We start from the raw sequence: 22,449 nt of genomic DNA on the forward strand, positions 1-22,449 counted from the left end.
CCTGTGTCCTCAAGTCCGTTCTCTATGTCTGCGTCTATATTCTTGCCCTGCCACTAGGTTCATCAGTACTGTTATTTTAGATTGCATATCTGTGCATTAGAATATGGTCTTTGTTTTTCTCTTCCTGACTTAATTCACTCTACTTCACTTCCTTTTGACATGCTACTAAAACTTTACAATGAAGACTGTGAATTGTAACTGACTGATTCCCTATGCATGACCCCATCCTCCTGAACACATGTGCCTTGCTGTCTTATAATTAGAAGAAATCTGATCAGAAGTTTATAGTTCCTTCTCCACTAGTTAGTAAAAGGAATTGTGCTTATGCTTAGGAAGTGGAGTAGTGGAAAGTGCCTTGAACAAGGAGGTAGGAAACTGAGTTCTAGTTTTCCTCCTTTGAGTATTTATGTGTAGTCAGCGTTTAGATAATCTCTCTAAGGCTTTTTGTTTAAATGTTGCCTTTTCATAGTCCTTCTCTGACAATTTGTACCTCCTTTTACCGCCTACCGCCCTGCTACTCTTACCCCATTACTCTTCTTTATTTTCCTTTCAAGAACTTATTTCCATCTAAAGTTTGTATTTATATGTATACATACACACACACACACACACTCTCACACATATATATCAAATAATAAATGTTATATTTAATAAGTACAAATGTTATATTTATAGTAAGTTTACAGATTTAAATAGAAAATATAAATGTATACTTATATTAACATGTTAATTTTATTTAATGTTTATAAATACATACAAATGTTATGTTTATATTTAATGTTACACTTACTATACTAAATAATTTAATTATATGTTTTATATTTGTATTTATTCTACATATTTATATCATATGGTGTGATCATACATAATAAATATATTGTATTACATATTTAGTTATAATGTGTCAGAATATATTTTGTGCTGTATATTCTATATGTTGTATTTATATTATATGTAATATTTATATTTGTTCACATGTTTTTTATCTGTTTCTCCCAACAGTATGTAAACGCCACTAGATTTGGGGCTTTAATCTTTCCTGTTCCCCTCTGTATCTCTAGCACTTGGAAGGAAGAATGCCAGGCACATAGTACACAACCAACAATTATTTACTAAATGAATGCATGAATGAGTGAACCTTACTTGCCACATCTGTAAAACGTAGCTAATAATATCTTACCTCCCTGACAGTCAGAGGCTGAAGCAGATAATCTTTTAGGTTCCCTTCAAGTTCTAAAAATCTGTGATTTTCTGAACTCTTTCCTGTTACCGCCATATCCAACTTCGTATTATGTAACATGCAGATAAGAAGCAGACTGAGTGTTCTTCCCTTTTTTTGTAGGTGAATTGCAGAGGAAGATTGGCTTGAAAGTACTTGAAATGCGAGGAAATGCGGTTGTGGGATACTTGCAGTGTTTCGATCTGGAAGGCGAGTCTGGGCTGGTGGTCCGAGCCATAGGAACGGCGTGCACACTGGATAAATTAAGCAGCCCAGCGGCACTTCCTCCTGCATGCAGCTCCCCGTCCAGAGAGACGAAGGAGTAAGTATGAATCCACGAATTGTTCTTATGGAGCTTTTTATCTTTTGTCTGCATATTTTCATTTGATTTGAAGCATTTTATTAGAGTTGTTCAACATACATTTTTTCCTGCAGCAATTTTTCTTATCAGAGATGACTATCAAAATTTGAAGCCTGAAGCTATTTAGATATTCCTAATATTTTACTTATACTGTCATGAAATTCAAGTTAAGTAATGTAAAATTAAACTTGTTCCACATCTGTAGACACTGTATATCTAACGCATAAAATGAATGTTTATGCATTGTGTGGAATTTTACTTGTTGTCTGGGGAATGCTTAATAGCCCACACCTGATAATCCATTATGCCTGTTACTAGCAACATAGTATAGAAAGCAGGAAAGATTAACCTATGCAGGGGTCTCAAACTCCAGGGTCAATAGAGGCCAAGCAGTTTATATAAGTAAAATAATTGGGTGTAATTAAATGGAGAATACTGGGGACTGCATAAAAGTGTCAGTTTACTTTTTCTGTAAAAGGCCAGGTAGTTAATATTTCAAGCACTGGCCGTATAGTTTTTATCTTTGTTTACCAAAAAAAAAAAAGAGTTTGCCGATCTTGATCTAAAGGAATTTAAACTCTTACTCGTTTTAAAAAACTGTGATCCAACAAAACACTTCCTTTGGCTCAGTTTGGTTTATGTGTCATCACTTGTGCCTACGGCAGAGATTTTTAGCATGGTGGTGGTGGTGCTATCAAGAAGGAATGCTTGAAATGAAAATTTTCTGTCATAGTGATTGGGGTGAGGGGGATGATTCTTTTGGGGACTGGAAATGCTGACTGTCATGCATACAGCAAGGGACAACTCTGTGCAGCAAAGACTTGTTCCATACTAAATGCCAGTAGTAGTTCCATTGAGAACCATTGCTCTAGAGATTCTTCTAGATCAAGGGTCAACAAACTTTTTTGGTAAATGACCAGAATGGAAATAGCCAGGACTCAACACTGCAGATGTTGCATAAGAGCAGCCATCAATAGTATGCAAATGAATGGGTGTGTCTTTGTTCCAGTAAAACTTATTCATTTTCCAAACAGATGGCAGGATGTATTTGGCCTGTACTGTGTAGTGTGCTGACCTCTGCCTTTCATCATCAGGAAGTCAGAGTTCTGTGGTCAGAAAACCCAAAATGTTTCCCAGTTCAGCAAGAGAGGTTGCCTAGAAAGCAATCACAATTTTTTTTTCCAGACTTTGTAAAAGTAGATTCTTCTCTTTATTTCAACTTATTGTTTTTGTTTAATTATTCCTTTCTGCTGGCCTTTAATTATTTGGATTAAATTTTAGTCACAAGAGGGAGCACAGTATTACATATATTGCCTAATTTTATTTGGAAATACATTGATACGTGAAGTAATTGTTTTAAATAAATTGAATTTGCTTCTTTATATTCCATTTAAAATATGTCTTAAAAAAGATATGTACTGCCTTCTGCTACAGGTAAAGTCAGATTGCAGGTATAACTTTTTAAGGGATTAAGATTTTTTCCTCTTTCCATAGTAAATTTAAGTAAAGACCTGGCTCCCTCTTCCTTCTCCCACCCTCCAGCTTTGTCTGTACTGCCTGAAGGGGCCTGGACTTTGCCACTGTGATGTCTGAAATTTTCCTCTTTTCACTAAATTACTTAGTAGAAAGAAAGCTGCAGTATCTGTTGGTGTCGTAAAGTGATACATGGATAGTAGGGGAATACATTTTGCCTGCATTCAGGAAGAGTTCCATTAATGTAAATCTGAGCTTGCCTAAGTTTTCTCTTTTTCTAATTTTGTTGTAGCCATTTGCCTTAAATTGTCAGATATTCACACCATGAAGAATTTAAGTGGCTTCATTAAGATTTTCTGATGGTATCTTAACTACTTAAGTCATGTCATTTAAAAAACAAAACAAAACCAAACCAAAAACCTCAGGCCACTTTATTTCAACCAGCTTCTTTGTATTTTTGATAATGAATCAATTTGGGTGTTAGTTTAAAATTGTTTTAAGAGTCAGCTAATTATAATTATTTTGGTCTTTAATTTTAACACTGTTAATTCTAGACAGGAACATGATAAAGGTAGTTTGGATTACGTTCCTGTCTGAATGGATTTAATGTTAGAAATACTACTAGGGTATTCTTATAAGGCAGCCTTTCATGCAAGGAGACTGATAAGAATTAGGACTCCAAGAATGCATTATGGTGATACCCTCTCCAGTGTACTTGGATTTTAATTCGATGCCATAATTTGGACATGATCATTTTATTTTACTTTTATTAATGGTGTGTTCTACTTTGTCAGTTTGTGTTTTCCTTTTAGATGTTTAGTGTATTACAGAGTATAAATTTCTTTGTTGTTTCCTAGTTGAAATATCTTGATGGTAGAAAGTGCATTTAAATATGGTTTATTGTACTTAAAAAAAGTACTTTCTGGGAGACATCAGTCGAAGGGTCTCCTCTGTATGGCACCAATTCTTAGACTTTTAAATTCCATTAGCCACTTCTACAGAGAAAGAAAAAACGAAAATAAAACCTCAGTTGCTTGTATAGAAGTTGGTCACCAATGAGAGATTTGATTTTTATCAGTTAAGCACTTTAAAAATTTAAATTAGTGACAAAAGCAGAAACTTTTGTCCTATAGTAAAAGTGGTGATATTTTCAGAAAGTAGATGGTCTTTAAAAGAGCATTATTGGCAGTTAATGATAACCCATGTTTGGATCTTGACAAATTGTGATTATTGGGAATGTTCACTGGGCAGTGGAAAAGGAAAAAAGGCCAGGAAGAGTTGTGCTCTTGAATTACTTTTAATTTCAATTCTAAAAAATGGGAGTATGATAGTTTTTCAGAGTGTAGTCACTTAATTCATTTCCCCTCATTGTGCATAAGGGAAAGCATTGCACAGTGAAATAATTGCTGATACGAAGTCCAGGATTCTTAATTATATAATATACATTTCCCCCCCATCCACTGTAATTATGCTCTTTCAGCTAAATTTCTTTGTGAAAATTTTAACTGTTGTAGATGAATGTATATCTTTGTATGTGGTCTAAATATCTATCCTTTACATGTGCATAGATGTGATCTATTGCAGGATATTAGTTATCTTACACAATTTCAATTTAGAATGTAGTTTAAATAAATTCTGTTAAAATTTAAATAAGCTATTCTGCTTGAAAGCTACATAAAAGTCATTTATATTGCTTAATTTTTTTTAGGTGGTGTCCCTTTGTTTTATTCCCAGTGTAACCTGGTTTTAAGCTATAAACTTGGCGTGCTGAAATATGGAATAATTGGATCTACTCATATCCATTCAGTTCACTCATTTCTCTTTATGCCGTCATTTTTCATATTCTTATGTACCTCTATCTTGATTGTCTAGCCAGAAATAGTTCTGTTAAACTTCCTTTACAGAAAAATATAATTAATTATATCAGCAGGTATTGATATCTCAGTTTCAAAGGTAGTATAAGAACTTCATATTTGACTTTTCACTTTTATGGGTGTTTTCTTCCTGAAATACTATTTAGTAAGCTCTATGGTGATCAAAATAATAACAAACATTTTAAAGTAACTGAAAATCCAAATCTTAGTCTTTCTTATTTAACTCCACGGACAGTTCTGCTTGCTATTTTTCTTATTCACAGTCCTAATTTATTAATCTGATTCTTTATAACTCTTTCCTAACAAATTAATATTTAGCTTTTCTTTTTTATCTCAACTTGTTTTGTGCATGCGAGGGATTAAAAAATAATTCCTCTCCCCTAACTAAAAGCTCCTTTGAAATTATTTTAACATAACTTTGCTATCTGTTGTATGTATTGTTTTCTTTTCTTCTACTTTGGCCACAAATTCCCTCAGGTCTCCGCTGGTTCATCCTCCAAGCCATGGATGCCGCTCGACTCACAACAGTCCAATTCACACTGCTACTGGCTCACGACTTACTCAGAACTTCTCTGTGTCTGTTCCCACTCTCATCTATACTGGTACGAGACCGCTCAGACTCCAGAGCTGGGGAAGCAGGCCACGGGCAGAGTGGCTGCAGAGGGCAGGCAGGCAGGTAGCGTAGGCAGGTACCACAAGTCTTTGCTTCCTCCTTTTCTCACTCCTAGTCCAGCAGCAGTGAAGAAGTCCTGTATTTAGCCACCGCAGAGGCTCTAACTACATGGAAGTGAAAGTGTTCTTCCAGCTTCCAAAGTCTCTTCCATAGATCCTCTAAGAACCCTATCTTGTGTTTGTATACTGTGAGTTTTTAGGAGAATCCTCCAGTATGTATTTTTGCCATTATTTCTGCATTTGGTTAGAAATAAAATTGATGATTGGACTCTAAATGAAATAGCTGCCAAAGCTTCCAATCTGCTTATTTTCTTTATCTGCAAAACTTGGTACAGTAGGGTCTGTTTCATTCTGTGGAAGAGAGCTGTTGGAATACAGGTAAGTGACTCTTTTGCATAAAATGCAATGTTTCTGTGTAGCTGTATTCATTTTCCACTCTGCTGTGTTTTTAGCTGTGGCACTCTTGATGCTATAGGATAAGGAAACATGTTTTTCTTTTCAAGATATCCGTGTGTGCAAATATAAAAACTATTGTGAATATTTACACACACCATTTGCAGTCATCATTTTCTCTTTTGTAACTTAAAACAGCATTGTTTGTTTGAAAATATTTTGTCATGTATTTATTCTTTTTGTTTATTTCCTCTTTTAATATTTTTTTTTACCCCCTTAAGTCTGCCATTTCATGCTTTTTTGCTTTTTTTACTTGGCTTATTAACTGTTTCAATGCAGATAATTACTTATCTGGAGAATGATGAATGGTTAAACAGCAATTGGATGTCTTTGGCCTCATACCCAGCTCCACACTTAAGAAATGACTGCTGGCCCTGCCCCAGTACTTTCCTGATGTTTGGATCATGCTGCCTCCGTCAGGTCCTTCGGCACATGATTACTTAATATTTCTCCACCTTCTTCTGGCAGGATTCCCTTCAATGAAGATCCCAATCCCAATACTCACTCATCAGGACCCTCAACCCCTCTGAAAAACCAAACTTATTCCTTTTCACCTTCCAAGTCCTACAGTCGACAGTCCTCTTCTTCTGACACAGATTTGAGTTTGACACCCAAAACTGGTAAGGCACTTCCCCTCACCTTTTCTTTTTTTCTTTTTTTTCCAGATTGGGTTCTGTTCCTTATTAGCTTTCCATCCAAGCCTTTCTTCCTGTTTTTGGCATTTAAGTTCAAAGATAATGTGAATACTGATAATTTTCAGTTACTACAATTAAAATGTGAAAAATTTGTACAGCTCAGAAGTTATCTTGTTCAGAGAGTGACATTTTGTTGATTTAATCATAGTGTAGATATGAAGTCCAGGATTTATTTTTGCATGTAGACACTTTTCATGTCATGCTCAGATTAAGAGAATAAATATATTAAAGCATTTGAATAGAAAGTAACACTAGTAGCTTGCAATCCAATTCCTTATGTGGTATAAGCATTTTTGAATTCATTGTTTCTGTTTTGGAATTTAATTCTAAGATTTTATTATGAAAACATCTTACAGCTGATATGGTTATATTGGAGTACATATATCTATTTATTAGCTTATTATTTAAAATGTTTGGTTTTGCTAGTCTTACTTTCTAGGCTAGAAAGTAGCATTTTTGCTTTAGTTATTCTTGCATATGCCTCAATGTATGAAATTTATAGTTTTTCCTTCTCCTATTTGTATTTTCCTAATCTCTAAGTTTTTGTGAATATGTTTTATGATAAAAATTGATTAAAAAGTCAAATTAGTTTCTTACTCCTTAAAATAGAATTAGCTTCTTTAAATCATTAAATTGTTATTCTTAAGAAAAATAAAAAAATAAAACTTTTAAAAGTTAATAGTTTGCAATTTTTGCAAATAGCATTTTTGCCTGGAGCTTTGCTTACCAGATTGATGAAAACATTTTGCCTAGTTTATTTGTATTATTTTTAACTTATCATCTTTAATAACTTTGTTTTTGTATTAGACAAGAAATTTAGAAAATGACTCCAGATTTCATGAAAACAGTGAAACGAAATCTAATTCTAGAATCAGTGCTACTTCCAAAGTAAAGAAGGGGCATTTTTAAAAAGCCTGGAGACATAATGTCTATTTTTGTAAATGTAGTCACAAAATGTAAAGGAGGTAACTATTAATACCTAATTCTTTGAAAATAATTGCTTTATTTTTACATATATAATTATAAATAGCAATTGAAAATAATGTGATATTTGATAGTAATGGACGCTTTAGAATAATGGCCTCTTCACCATATTCGTGTCATAAAAACTGAACCATTGAAATTGTAGAAAAGTTGTTTTTTTTTTAAATAAAAAGTGAGATTCTGGCCTTGAAATTCATAACAAAACAATAAAGACCTAGGACAGTATTTGAAGAGTAAGTTTTCTTAAAAATATTTTTGAGGCTCTGTTCACTGGTTGTTTGTGTATTCCAGTTCACTTTTCAGTATTTATCTTCCTTTTTTTTTTCTTTTTTTTTTTGCCATACTACAGACACATTTTTGAGAGTATTTCCTCACAAAAGTCTGTTTCTTTTTTTTTAATTCACCAAAAAAGCCAAGTCTAAAGAAGATTGTGAAGTAATAATTTAACTGAACCAGACTTCTCTTCCCTTAGCTTTCTAGTAGGCAGTCAGTTGTACTAGCAGTGAAAGCTTTTTTGCATTTGATTTTCTAGCTCCAAATTTTTAGTTTTTAAAAATTAATTTAAAAAGGAGGTATTATTCTCCTGTATTTCTATATTTATAAGCTGTCACTAAATTAATTATTTTGTTTTGCCTGTAACCATTCACCACCTCAATCACATACTTATAGGATATTAACGATTTTTAGTTGTTTGGCCCTAAAAGTCTTCGACTACTCCTGAGGAACGTTCCTGTTTCTCATGGAGACTTCAAGTGGCAAAATGATGAAAGTTCTAAAATTTCCAGAGCTGTAGTTCAGCATGTATTTCATGATGGATTAGTTGTTTATGATTGATTTATTATAGGTAAATTGGAGAACCAATAAAAGAATAGAATAAAGTTAATAAAACTTAGACTGAGAAAGTTGTTTTCCTGTTTGTAGTTAAAGCTATCACCCACCTTCAGATGGGGCTTATTTTTGAAAAAACTTCATATTGATTTAAATATTTTTGTAGAGTCTGATTTTTGACATTTTACAAGGTTTTATTTTCATATTGTTTTTCAAGTATTCAACTAGTAGGAGTGGAATTTTAGAATGCTAGCATTAGGATATTGATGTGACACCTGACTCAAGCCAGTTTTTACTTTTTTTGGTCAGGCTTTTTGCCACGTATGTTTTCTGTGATCCAGAGGGTGTTTCTTTGGCTCTTAGATACTCAAATCTTTGTAAATGCAAACAGGACTGTGATCAGACTTGAGTATTTAACATTTTAGAGGAAAAAGAAAAGCATTAACGTACATCTCAAAGCTGGACAAAAAGAAGTTAATAGTTTATTTATTTAAACTTAATAATGGCGACTGCTTAATGTGGTAGCAGATGTTGATTTTTTAAAATGGGTGTTCAATTAAAATACTCATGAGTGATATGTTTTAGTTAATAACATTTGAAGAACTATACTTTTACCACTTTAAATAAGCTTTTATATTTGAAACAACATATTTCCAGCTTTAGAAAATGTGGTACATTTTAACCTTACACAGTCTTAAGCAAAAAATTGCAGGTAATTTCAGTGTTTTTAAAAGGTTAGCTAAAAGTAATTAGAATGGCATACAATCCCATGTTAGTGATTTAAAACATTTTAATGAGTGCAAAATTTGTAAACGTTTTATTGAGTTTTAGACTATGCCTTTTATTTATATTATGCTGAATAGATGATCTTGCTGATGACTTCATATGCTTACTGTAATTTGTGTATGCATTTTACAATTCATTTTTACTGTTATGTTTTGCTTCATCATTGCTTTCCTTATCCTGCATATTCTGGTCATCTTCTGAATCTGCAACTTTTCTCTGCTACTTTCCTCCACAGCACCTTACCCACAGGGGCCTAGGATTTACCTGTGTCCCAGCTCCCCCTCTCTCTCTTGTGGTTCCCTTCATCTTAAAAAGTCCTGTCTCCTCCTCTCGGAATCTAGCCTTCCCCCTCATCCTTCTAGCCTTGTCAGCCCAGTTCTGAGGAAAAGTGTTTCTTTCAGTGAAGAGCTGTTCCTGGCTGCTTCTGGTAGGATCATATTATGTCAGCTTTTTAATCCCTTTATTTTAAATCATCTTTGAAAAAAATTATTTCATACTGTACAGAAGTATTGAGTATTTTACACAGGATGTACTTCTTACTTTTCTTATTGGCAGACAGAGTTTAATGGTTAGAATTACGATGACGACATGATTGAGGATTGCTTGATGGATAATTACTAATATTCTGCTAAAAGAATTTTATGTATTAAAAAATTATATGTTTAAGGACATAGAGTTGCATATTTCCAATAATTATTAGATTCTCATTACTAGAGTTCTGTTTTAGATGTTTTACTTTCTTCCCCTTCACAACAACTCCATTCACGTTGGACCTATACCATCATGTTGCTAAACCATATGGTTACATTAGTAAATTATTCTGTTTGAATCAGTTTAAGTCTCATTTTGGTGATATTCTTTCATTATCCATTTTTTTTTCTGTCCATTGCATTAATTTTCAAGTTATTCTGCTCTATTTTCTGATATTTCATTTATGTCTACAAAATTACATTTTATTTTATGGCTTTCAGTATGCTTCATATAAAGATCTTAGTTTCATTTCTGTGTTTAGTATTGTATAGTCTCTAAAAATTATGTTTAGGTTACTATAAGAAAAATACATTTCTTCTTTATTTTTTAAAGAACAGAATGGGACTATACACATGCTAATTTTTGTTTCCTTATCCAAGAACAGCTAAAAATATAAAAGTAAATTAGTTCCTTTTTTAAGTCATCATAGTAAATCTGCCTGCATGTATCCTCAGTTTTTAAAGGTGGGACTAAATTAACTCTAGTTTGTAGAGTACTGGCTTCTCACCTGTCCCCTGCTTTCTATAATTCTTTGACCATAGTTAGTTTATTAGTATTATCAAAGGAATAAAATAAAATAGGGAAAGAAATTTAAAATTAAGCCTTTAAAAATACATCTAAGAGCTTCATCCATAACTATGTACATTTGTGATGTGTCTATTATATGTCTGCAGTTTTTAAAAAACTTTGTTAATTTTTGCAAATGAGTGTTGAAAACTATGAGTATTAATACTGTTTTGTCATGAATGTTATGTTTAGGAATGGGAAATTATCAGAAAATAGATGACTATATTTCAAAATTGCCTAAAATTCATGCTCTTTAGAGAATTTTGGAATATTTTAAGTAAGCCCAGTTAGTGCTTTTTCTCTACATTTACTTTTAAACAAACATTTACTGTTTCTCTTATTTCTTTTAATACTCTTAAATTGTTAGCATGGTATAAATAGTTGGCATTATATTGATTATTTTCTACTAAAAGATTCAACTTTTAAAATTGAATATTATATAAAAATTTATCACCTTAATATAATTTTATAAATGATTTTTAGAACAAATTAAGTCCAAAACTCGTTGTGATCAGTAGGACTTTGACATCTTGCTTCTAAAGAAAATTTTATAAATAAAAAAGAGTAAAATATGTGCTTAGTTGTCCTCACAAATACTTTAAATGTTTGGATTGCTTTTAACAGATTTTGACTCATGATATTTATGAAGATGAATGCAATTAAACTTTCTGTTTCTCTAGTTGTTTTTTGGTTGTTATTTACGTACTGATGTTCTGTAGGAATGGGAAGTGGTAGTGCTGGAAAAGAAGGGGGGCCCTTTAAAGCTCTTTTAAGACAACAGACTCAGTCAGCATTGGAACAGAGGGTAAGAGTCACTCAACATTCTTTCTTCTTACACTGTTAGTATGGTTTTATTATCATGCTTCCATGTACTTAAAACTTACTTCTGTAAACTAGTTTTGGTCATGTATCTGTAATATTATAATTTTAATCCAAAATATATTTAAGGTATCAGAGTACTTTGTTTATGAATAATTACTTTTAATTTGGAATAATTCTATAACTATTTTTGTTTTGTCTTCCAGTATTATATTAGAAATAATCTATTTGGAAATATCCATTGAATGAAGAAATGGTTTCTGATTTTACATTAAAGTTATAATATGTAAAAGAAAATAGTTGGTAATTTTCTAGAAAAAATTTTATTGGTGTTATATTAAAAATAATTCTTTAGCATATTAATATATTATGCTGAGATGGTTTTTATCACTGGCCAATCTCTTTGGGGTTAAGAAATGCAGATTCCATATTTCTACAGATTAATATAGATAACGTTGTTGTTCAGTATGTGAATACATCACTTTTAGTTACTATTAATTTGTCTAATTAAATATGTTGTATGGAACAATGAATAAAGTTTTTGGATGATTTTCTCTTTTTATTTTTTATTTTTTTGTGTAAACTTCATTGCTAAGGGAGGATCGCCTCATAGGTTCTGTAGAAGGCGGGTATGTTTCTAAACCTGTGTGAGAGCCTATTTCATGTATCGGTAGCTTTTCTAGTTTTAATCCTGATCATTTAAGTTTTCTTTAAGCTTTTAACAAATGTTGCGAGCTTTTTTTCTTTTCATAATGCAAAGTTCCTTTTTTTTTTAATTTAACAGCACTATGAGACATTTTTTTTTCTACTTAACTAATACAGTGCATGATTTTATATGTCATGTCAGTTATTTTAAGGCACAGTTCCATAGCTTTCGTTATGTCTGATTTGGAATTTATAAGTGTTTACAGAATCTTTTTCTACATGTTCCATTTTATACTAGCATTAAATAAAAAAAAGATGGAACACAGCAAATTCCTATAAAAGGATGTATTTTATAAACCAGAGGTATTTCTTTTCTAGAGGTTTGACTTTTGACAAGAGTGTTGTTCAGATCCTATTATTATAAATAATACAACAAGTACTTTTTTTAGACTTTCTTTCCTTCTGCTGAAAGTGTCTTTGTTTGCACTGTTTGCCTTTTAGACGAGGCTGGAGAGAACAGAGCTGAACTAAGCAGTGATGGGACTTTAGTGGTACCTAGTTCTTTGCCTTATACTCTGTCAGGCAGCAGTTGCCTTTCAGCTACTCTCACATCTGGCAGACAGACCAGCTACTGTCCTCAAAGAGCCCACCTAAACATTCAAAATATGCATTGAAACCAAACATAGACTAACAACATGGGGAAGAGGGTCAGAGTAAAGGTGTATGTGTCATTTACATTTTTGGGGCCAGAGAGCTCTTATTGCAAATCCCCCCCCCCCCCCCCCGCTGCTCAGTTTTATACTGTTTAGAGTCACTTACACTAGGAATATTTCCTGTAATCTAATTACCATCCTAGAATTCACATAAACAAGAAAAACTTGAGTTGCCTTGACATTTGCTGTAATGAGATTTTGCCTGTATGTTAAGCCCGTGACTTTACTACCTGTACTAAGAACTTTAAAAAGCATCTAGCTTTAAAAGGAAGAAAAGTACTCATAAATGAAATCAGTGAAGATTGTTTTGGATTGTTTGGATAACATTTATGTTTTCAAATATGCTTTCAAACATTCTTAAAATTTTGGACACATTAACACATTGGGCATACATTACTAGATAATCCTCGTGGCATTAACAGTAAAGGTGTGGAGAACTATAGTTTTCACTTACAACTTTGTAAGACCTCAGTCAGCAATATATTTACATTATTGAACCGTGCAGTGGCAGTTACTTGAATTTATGAGCTTCCCTTTCCACCCTGTGTACGTAATAAACAGAAAAAGCATTATATGTTTGGCTTTCCCATTTACCTGTGGCTGCCAGTAGTATGGGAAAAATTTGTACAGAAGTGTGAAGAATTCTCCTTGTATGTGTTCAGATGTGCCTTAACTTTGCCAAGTTGAATACTAGATCAAGTTGAACACATGATCTGGTTATCATTTTATATATTCATTTTTAAAAATTCATTTCTACCCCTTGCTACCTTTAATAAATTATTGGCTTTTTTTTTTCTTGTGGAAAAAAAAAACTTTTTTTGTCCATTATCTTATTTTATGAGTTATTCAAGTAGCAGTTCTCAAAAATAAAAGTGTTATTTTTTTCTCTCACAAAAGAATTAAAAAATAAGTTGACAAGATCTTGGTAATAGGTTCAGATTATTGGCAGATGAGAAATAGAGATAAAAGTTTTATTTAGATTTAGGTTCTGCCTATGAACTACTTGCTGTAAAGCAAATGGATTTTTTTCAATATGATTCTTTTTTCACTTGTAAGAAAAATGAAGTTACTTTTCAGATTCTGGGATGTATATTTTTATTCAGTAAAGGAACTGAATTGACTTAGTTTAACCTAGTATTTCCCAAATCTATTTTACCATGGAGTCTTCCATTTAAAATACCTATTAAGAACCCACTTTGGGAAACTTAGATATAAAGCAAACTCTTTTGATAAATTATCTTTTTAGACGTGGGGATAAAATTATGTAGTAAATCATAGTAGGAACCTGGCATGGAGTTTTATAGCTAGAAAGTTTAGTGTCTTGGGATAATAAAAAGAATCTCTGATTTCAAAAAACCAAATTGCCATTATCTTCTAAGAAAAATCATATTTAAATCTTAAAAAAAAAGTCCATTTTGTTCTCAGAATTTTCAACTAGCCTGTCTTTGAGTGCATGCTATCAAATGATTTCTGCTGCCTGTGTCAAAGCATCAACATATGAAGTCTTACCTAGGCTGCACAGGGCAAGATCCTTTGAATATAAGGAAATATAAGGGCTTTCCAGAGGAAATGTCTTCTTACAGTCCCTGACATTCCCATCTGGACATTGAAAGCAGGGTGTGCTTGGGCTCATCTTAAGGAAGCGGTCCTTTTCAGTGGAAGAGAACCTATAGATTCATCGGGTATAATAATAGACTACAGATTAAAATCAATTCTTTAACTCAGTGTTTTCACCAGAAATGGCAAGAAGCCAAGTGATAAAGTTTGTGGCTCAAGAGAGAGTCTACGCCCTCTTCATCTCAGTGTTTCACCTGAAATGTGGAGATGATAGTACCACCCTCTCAGGGTGTGGGAAGGATTCTGAAGCATAGTTTTAAGATACTGTGCACAGAACTGGCGCATTATAAGCACTCCATAGTAGTCGCTGGTGATGGTGGTGGGAGAATAGGTATTTAACAGTCAGCTGAGATATTGGCAGTAGCTCTTCCGAGAGAGTTGTCTGAAGATGGTAGTTTGGGTTGAATAACAATGCCATTTTAATTCTAGGTTAAGTTGTGTGGTAAACTGAGGGAGTGTGCTGACTCGATGAACTGGGGATAGTTAGGACAGAGTTCAAGTCGGCAGGGTGGGCCTCCGCCTCTTTGGGCAGCCATTCTCCTACTTTTTCTGCTGTGACCAGCTCTAGAGTGATGCTTTCCTTCCTGTCCCTTTATCCCATTTTCTGAAATCTGGGGAGAAGAGTCAAAGAATCCTGAATAGAGAAATCATTTAGATTCATTTTTCTCATACTTACCTGAAATCTTACATGTAGATGTTTCCCAGCATGGAATTTACCTAATTTATTTCTCAATTTTTAGTGGAAGTACTGCTTTCCATTTAGTTTACAAAATTTTCATTTTCAGTGTCTCAGCCAGAATATTTAAAATGTTAAGTATAAAGATTAAGTGTAAAGTGCCTTCTTATACTTTGCTGCAGTTGTTTGAGGAAATTTAATAACTTTCGTATTCTTAAAATTGAGAAGTCTTTTTTAAAAAATTTTTTAAATTTTTATTTATTTTTTTGAAAAATCTTAAGACCTAACTTATTAGGCAAAACACGCAAGTTTCCAACAACATAAGCTTACCTGTACATTTATCATTTACAACTTATATTTTAAAAAATTTAGATGGAAATAAGGAGCTATTTTGACTAACCATCTTATAATACTTTTAAGTAAAAGTCCCCTCCCGTTGTCTCCCTTCCCTTCCTTTTCCTCTGCCTGTCGGCTGAGTCAAACCTGTCCACTCCCATTGACTGTTTTTTTACTCCTTTTTTACATAGCCCAGGTTTTTCTTGCCCTTATTAAAGATTACTTTGAAATTCTAATGAATTTATTTTCTAAATATGTGTCTGTGTGTATGTATACATACACACACACATATATATATTTTTAATACTGCATCTCATGGGTTATTGAGGTGTGCAGGGCTGTTTGCCTCTGTGCTAAATGACTCCAAGTTGCTGTGCTGTGTGAATTATGCTTTGGTCAGTTCATATTCTCCATGCTTTAAGAAGCCAGTCAGTAATCTTGCTGTGTTTAATGCGCCTGTAGTATTCTGTATCTCTTTCTCTCCCAGCTTTTGTTTGCTGCATTTAATCTGCTGTGGGTCCAGAAAAAAGGATACCAATAGATTTTAGAGTATGTTCCTAACATTACACATTTATAATTACCATATATCATTGTATAAATATGGCCCGTGGGGATCTCTTATGAATGCAGTACATAAAGTTTAGTACTTGGAACTGTAACAGTTCTTTTGACTGCTGAGAGCCCTGTTTTGCTTATTTTCCAGTTCTCAGTTATATTCTGAATAGCTGAGGCTACTGGTAAGTGACATCTGCTTAAGTGAGCTATGTTAATCTTGCAGCCGGACAAGTTTCCCTTACTTGCATCCAATTTGTATAATGTGAGAGGCCTCCATATTTGGGCAGCCATAGGGACTCCCCTTTCTTTCTGGGTGCTGTTTCAATGAATTTCCTTTCTCTGCTCTACCATTTCTCTCTTGGTCTCTAAATTGACAAGTTTGATGTCCTTGAGAGAGAAGGGGAGAATAAAGCCTGGAAGAACTTGTAGAATTTTCTTGCCTCCCTTGCTGTCATCTACATGCCTCTCCCCTTTCTTAGTATGCATTTATGTATTTACATTTTTTTCCTGCTGCCCCCATGTTGATAGAGTAAATAATCTCACACAGCAATTCTCTGCCCACCTGAACTTGACACTGGCTCTTTTCTTCACCTTTCTATGTAGCTCTAAGCCTGCTCTGCTCATCCTCTCACTCCTCCTCCCTCAGTCCCATGTTCTTTTAGATCTCCTGCCCCAGGCCTTGAAGTCTTTACCGGCAGGCTGGGATAGGGTATGTGTGTTGAGGGAGAGTCGGGCCACTGAGAAGCAGATGTGGGGTAGCGGGGCCGGCAGATTCCCCCACCACATTGTCAAGTTGCATCGGAATAGGAGATTGAGAGGAAGGAGGAGTGTTCAAATATCTCAGCTTAGAACTCTGAAAACTTTTTTTCTCATATAGAATTGGTAAAAAGAGTGTTTAGATTCTGTATAACATATGTGGAAAAATGATTTCAGAACTCTAATATCCAAGGAAACTTTTAATTACAAAGCATCTGTAATGTATAATTGGTAGCCTTTTGTTAAGGGTAGAATTCATTTCCTATGACAAGCTTTTTAACAAGCACATTTTTTGAACTTCACACGTGGTCAGTTGTATTTTTCCCCTGTTCTTTCTACTAGGAATTTCCCTTTTTCACCTTGACGGCGTTTCCTCCTGGATTCCTCGTGCATGTTGGGGGAGTAGTTAGTGCACGTTCTGTGAAGCTTTTGGATCGTATCCACAATCCTGGTATGTTCTTTAAAAGTTTATTTTCAGTGTTACATTTACTTACATTGTGATTATTAACATCGATTTTTATAATTTTTTAAGCCAAATCTATCCAAAAAGAACAATGACAGAGGAAGTATAAACTGGTACATGTTGCTTTAAAATATTTGCAGTAATCGTAATTAAAAATAATCAAACTAGGTAGAATTGTATATTTTAGTTACTTTTTTATGCAAAAAAAGTACGAAATGATTCATTTTTGGCCAAGGTGTTTCACTTTGAGGGAATCCTTAAGTCACTTTTGAGTCAGCTATTTTCTTTGGCCAGGCAGGTAACAAATTTTACAATTTGATCATTGTGGCCGTTAGCTTAAGATGTTAATTCTTTTCACTAGCAGTAACTATGGATTATTTGGGTATTCTTTTAAAATGTAAAAGCAACTATTCTTTTTGGGTCCTTGGTTTCTTTTATGTAGCTATTTGTTTTGTAGAAGTGAACAAGAAAAAATAGTAGCTCACTTCTTCAAAATATGGGCCTTTTTTTGATTATAAAAGAGAGAAGGCGTGCAAATCCCAGTAATTTCAGGCCCTTGGATTAGAAATGCTTTGGTGATTTTTATAAATCTAAAATAAGCATGGTAATTGTGGTAGGAACTTTCCTTATGGAATTTGTTCTCGCATCTCTCATTGACTAGATGCCCAATAACTTGCTCAAGTCAATTATTTTGTTGACATACCTTATATTAGTATTTTTACTTGGCATATACGCAAGTATGTTTTTTGCAAAGTTTAAATTATCGCTTCCAGTAATCTCTTCCTGGAGCTTGTACTGACAGCTATAAAAAGAGAAAAATGCTTTGAAATTATTGTATGCAAAACACAAATAGTGATTTTGAGGATACAGAGCATTACCATTCTTTTAGATTTTTTAAAAATTTAATCTGTGCCCCATGATTTGATGTCATTTGAGTTCAACAGAATGGAAATTTTCTAGACCCTGAGCGGAATTTCAGAAAAGCAATACTAGCCAGGATTATTTAACTCTAAAGCTGAGCAACTACATCTTTTAAGCACCAGTCTTCTCTTTTTCTTCTCTGGTTTATTATTTTTTTCCCCTGTTCCTTATTTTTGGGGTCAATTTAAGATCTTTTCTTCATGTAGTATTTATGTATTCTGCAGTAATTAAAGGCAGATTTAAACTGATGTCAGTTTAATGGATTGAGACCTTGAAGACTATGCCAAGTTTCATATCTATGTGTTTAGGAACTTGAATTATTTGGAAAGTTGCAAGGGAATACTGAGTTAATACCTGCCATTAACTGGGTGACCCAAGGCCAGTTACCTGTGTCTCTATGGACCCTTGACTTAAATATTTTGATAGGTGGCACCCACCATGGGTATAATAGCTCCAGAAATTCAGGAATATATTCAATTGTTGGTGACGTCTTCTGTTTACTAAAAACATTTTGATTTCATCATTGCTTCCACGTACTCTGAGTAAGCCATAGAGTCTGGGAGAACAAACTAAGATTACTTAACCAAGTTTAAGTAGAGGGCTGTATTTTGAATTGCATTACTTTAAAAAAAAACCACAAAACTGCTTTTGGGGGTTTTCCATACTTACTAGTTTATTCTAACTATGTAAGAAATGTAAGAATCCAGACCCAGGGAAGAAAACACAAATCCTTCCTTATTACAGAATATGTTTGTGTATTGTAACTACAGCTCATCCGTTCTCTTCCTTTCCTTCCCTATCAGAATATTTTTTCAGTTCACATGGAGAAATTCTCAGTTACTAACGTTTTATTTCCCAGAAGATTATGAGCATATACATATAAATATTTTAATGTTATATAAGTTGTATTTCAGTTTTGTTTTATTTTTAGTTAACTACAAGTTAATTACATATTCTAATGGTCCAGATATTACATTATTTTGATATAGTTATCACATTCTTTGGATTTTTTTATATGTATTATACATTAAAAAGGAACATTTTCTTAACATTTACTTAATCTCCAGGCCCCTTAAATAGTTACTTATGAAAAAATTTTAATTTTGAAAGAAGCTGAATGTTAAAACAAAACTCAGCATCTACCATAATGATATATTAATTTTATGACACTGAGTTACTCTGCTGAGAGAAAATTACGATGGGTGAGATGCATGTGCTAATGTTAAGAGTGCTGTATTTGCACTCTCAGATGAATCTTGCAGCTAATTTTTGACTAGCGAATATGGAAAATTTTCATTTCACACTGAATATAAAAGGGAAAGTATTATTTTAAAATCACTACCACCTGCCAACTCTATGGGTTATTATTTTGGAGTTATTTCTTTTAGAACTTCCTCTTTTTAAATATTAAGCATACAGGGTCATACAATAAGGGAAAGAATGGGGTGGTTTTGAAAAGGTAATTATCTTTAATCAGACTTTAGTTAATGTTAGATTATGATAGCATGTTCCTTCTTCTCTATCTATTTCTACTTCTTATTAACTCTGCTGTCTGTGTCTTTCTAGTTCCTGTCAAGTGGTGTTGTCAATTGTGTTCTTATTTGTAGTGTTTTTTGTTTTTTTCCTACTATTCTGCACCTAAAACTGATCTACTAATTTGCTGTTTTGAACTCAGCCTTTGTCGGAATTATGGGTAACACAAGATCTTACAAACTGCTAGACTGGAATAGTTTCAATTCAGGTATTTTAATGGTCATTCAGTACTACATATGCTGACAAAAATTATGGCAGCTCAGTGAAGTTTTTAGAAATGCTCTCGATTAAATAGGCTTAATGTCAATTCAGTTATACAGATACATTTTGCAGTACATATGTGATAACTTGTGTAATTTCCATGGAAATGCAAACATAAAAATGTGTTAACTAAAACGAATTAATCAAAACCATAGAAATACCATAAATTATGAATGACTTCTGTTAGGTGATTCACTTTCAGAATGATAATTTTAAGTTATATTTATTACATTTGGGACAGTTTTTTCATATCAGGTAAATGACACTGGCATTAGCTTTATGATTAAGGAAATATTGTTAAATATATATTATAAGTATTAAATGACTAGTTTAATAATATTAAAGTATATTTAAACTTCAATTTAGATTTGATTGCATTTAGTGTTCTATAAATATTATAAAAGTATAACTGTTAGCATTTTTATTTATATTTCTAGAAGTGTTCCAAAATTCAGTAAGAGCAGATTTTGGGGGGATTAACAGCTTTCATAAGCTTTCCTCCTTCTCCTTTGACATGAGAATATATTTTTTCTTCTTAAGTAATTTTACATATAAATATAGTTTGTAGCTTTTAAAGAAACTAAACTAAGATAGCTTTACAGCTGATGATGTGGTTTAGAGTCAAAACCTATTTTTGATAAAAGTATGTTCTCTTAATATCTACATTTTAATGTTATTTCTATTTTAGATTTAAATTAAATAGACCCATCTTGATTCAGTATCAGAAACTGGTATTTTCCTGCAGAGCTTTTTCAGTTATTTGTGGCAGAAGCTACATCTATTTACAGCAAAACAAAAACAGAAACAAGAGGCTCAGTGTTTGAGATTATATCCCATAATCTTTTCAATATTGTAAACTTTTTTTGTTCGTAGGAGTCCAGGATGTAAGTTCTGATGTAAGTAGTGCATGTTTGACTATGAAGTAACTCATGTTCATCATGCAGATTTACCTAAAGTCAGTCTAGTAAACAATCTGATCAAGTTCAGCCTTTGCAGATTTAGAGTGACGTCAATTGGTAAATCTTTGGGGAAATTACCTCTATTTCCTGTCCAAGTTTTTGCCAGCATGTTATCACATTGATTAGAATTAATCATTTGTAATGTCATGCTTTATACTTGGTTTTTAGTGAGAAATTAAAAATGCCCTGCTGGATTCATTTAATAAAAATAAGAATATATTTTTAAAACGTAGGCAGATTAGGGTAGTGGGCAGAGAAAAAGGCTAATTATTTAAGAACAGGACATTGAGGGCATTGATAGGTAGTAATTCAAGGAGCTGAGACCTTGTGAGGGTAAAGATGTTTAGGATGAGAAGTGTATTAGATGATAGACAGTTTTGAGAAGTGCAAGAGGCAAAAGTTAAATCTTATAGATGTAATAAAGACTTTGTCCCATGTAAACAGAAATACAGAATTTGGCGAGGAGAAACATGGTTAAGGAAGCAGTATATCTTGCCATCATTTAAAATAAAGTCCAGTAGTTAAGTATATGAAAGGAAAGATGGATATGTCATAGCATATTAGAAGAACATAAACAATGACGCTTTCAGTTTAATGTGCTCATAGTTGTATGCTTTTGATTCAGATATTAGAATCTTTCCTGTAATAGTTGTTACATATTTAGAAACCAGGTTTTTTTCTGTTATTAGTTTCAGAAAAATAACTTGATAATTCTGAAAAAATGTGACATATTTGGTAAATATATTCAAATCATATGTGTTTTTTTCTCTGTAATTAGGGAATATTTAGCCACTCCTGTTCTGTATTACCATAGAAAATCAACGATTGACCGCATCAGTAAGAAAAGTAGTTGTTGATATAGTTTCTATTAATGCTAGAAATTGTTCATCAATACTGTATTTGCTGGACTCTCTGACAGCAAGTTTTATATGATGTATCATTGATTTAATAATAGCCTTCCAAGAGAGAAGAGAAAGAAACACATGGTAGTTAAACATACTTATTAATTATTAGACATTCTTATTTCAGAAACATTAAAATGTGGAAATATAGGAAAATATTTTATATCACACAATAGTATTTCACAAAATATGATGTATCATGTAAACATTTATTAGAATTTATTTTGTGCCATGCAGTGTGCTAGGTAATAGGTGTGCAAAGGTGCTAGTCCCCCTGTTTTCAGAAAGCTCATATGGGAGGATAGAAGAATATGTAAATGGCTTACTCTGTGTTAAGATGTGATGCAAGATTCAGAGTTAAAGAGGAAGGCAGGATTAACTCTATGTGGCAGGGAAGCTTATAGAGGTAGTAATTCTTGAGCTCGGTTTTGGTTGGTATGTGGGAGATTCACACAGATTTATTTTTCAGACAGTGTATTTGGAACCATGTCAATACATTCTTTGAATGTAGTTCTGAAACTTCAAGCATTTGCAGAACAGTATCCTAGCCATTACTCATTCAATGATGTTTATTACGTAGCTACTTCATACTTAAGTTGTTTGCCATTAATACAAAATGTCTTGGTTAGTT

At 33.0% G+C, this 22,449-nt stretch overlaps 1 protein-coding gene across 8 annotated transcripts in view; it reads left to right on the forward strand.

The window, feature by feature from the left end:
* Positions 1-22,449, forward strand: part of C2CD5 (C2 calcium dependent domain containing 5) — an 82,057-nt gene that overhangs the window by 16,797 nt on the left and 42,811 nt on the right. For 5 of the 8 annotated variants that reach the window (XM_057700929.1, XM_057700931.1, XM_057700932.1 and 2 more), the window contains exons 7-10: positions 1,343-1,541; positions 6,521-6,672; positions 11,382-11,467; positions 17,122-17,230. In XM_057700929.1, the coding sequence (XP_057556912.1) occupies positions 1,343-1,541; positions 6,521-6,672; positions 11,382-11,467; positions 17,122-17,230 (546 nt within the window). Of the gene's footprint in view, positions 1-1,342; positions 1,542-3,783; positions 5,530-6,520; positions 6,673-9,580; positions 9,773-11,381; positions 11,468-17,121; positions 17,231-22,449 lie in introns of those variants that run through there. The other 3 variants (XM_057700935.1, XM_057700936.1, XM_057700937.1) reach the window with 3 other exon arrangements.

The sequence above is a fragment of the Hippopotamus amphibius genome, chromosome 12 (genome assembly GCF_030028045.1).
Source record: "Hippopotamus amphibius kiboko isolate mHipAmp2 chromosome 12, mHipAmp2.hap2, whole genome shotgun sequence".
Lineage (NCBI taxonomy): Eukaryota > Metazoa > Chordata > Mammalia > Artiodactyla > Hippopotamidae > Hippopotamus > Hippopotamus amphibius.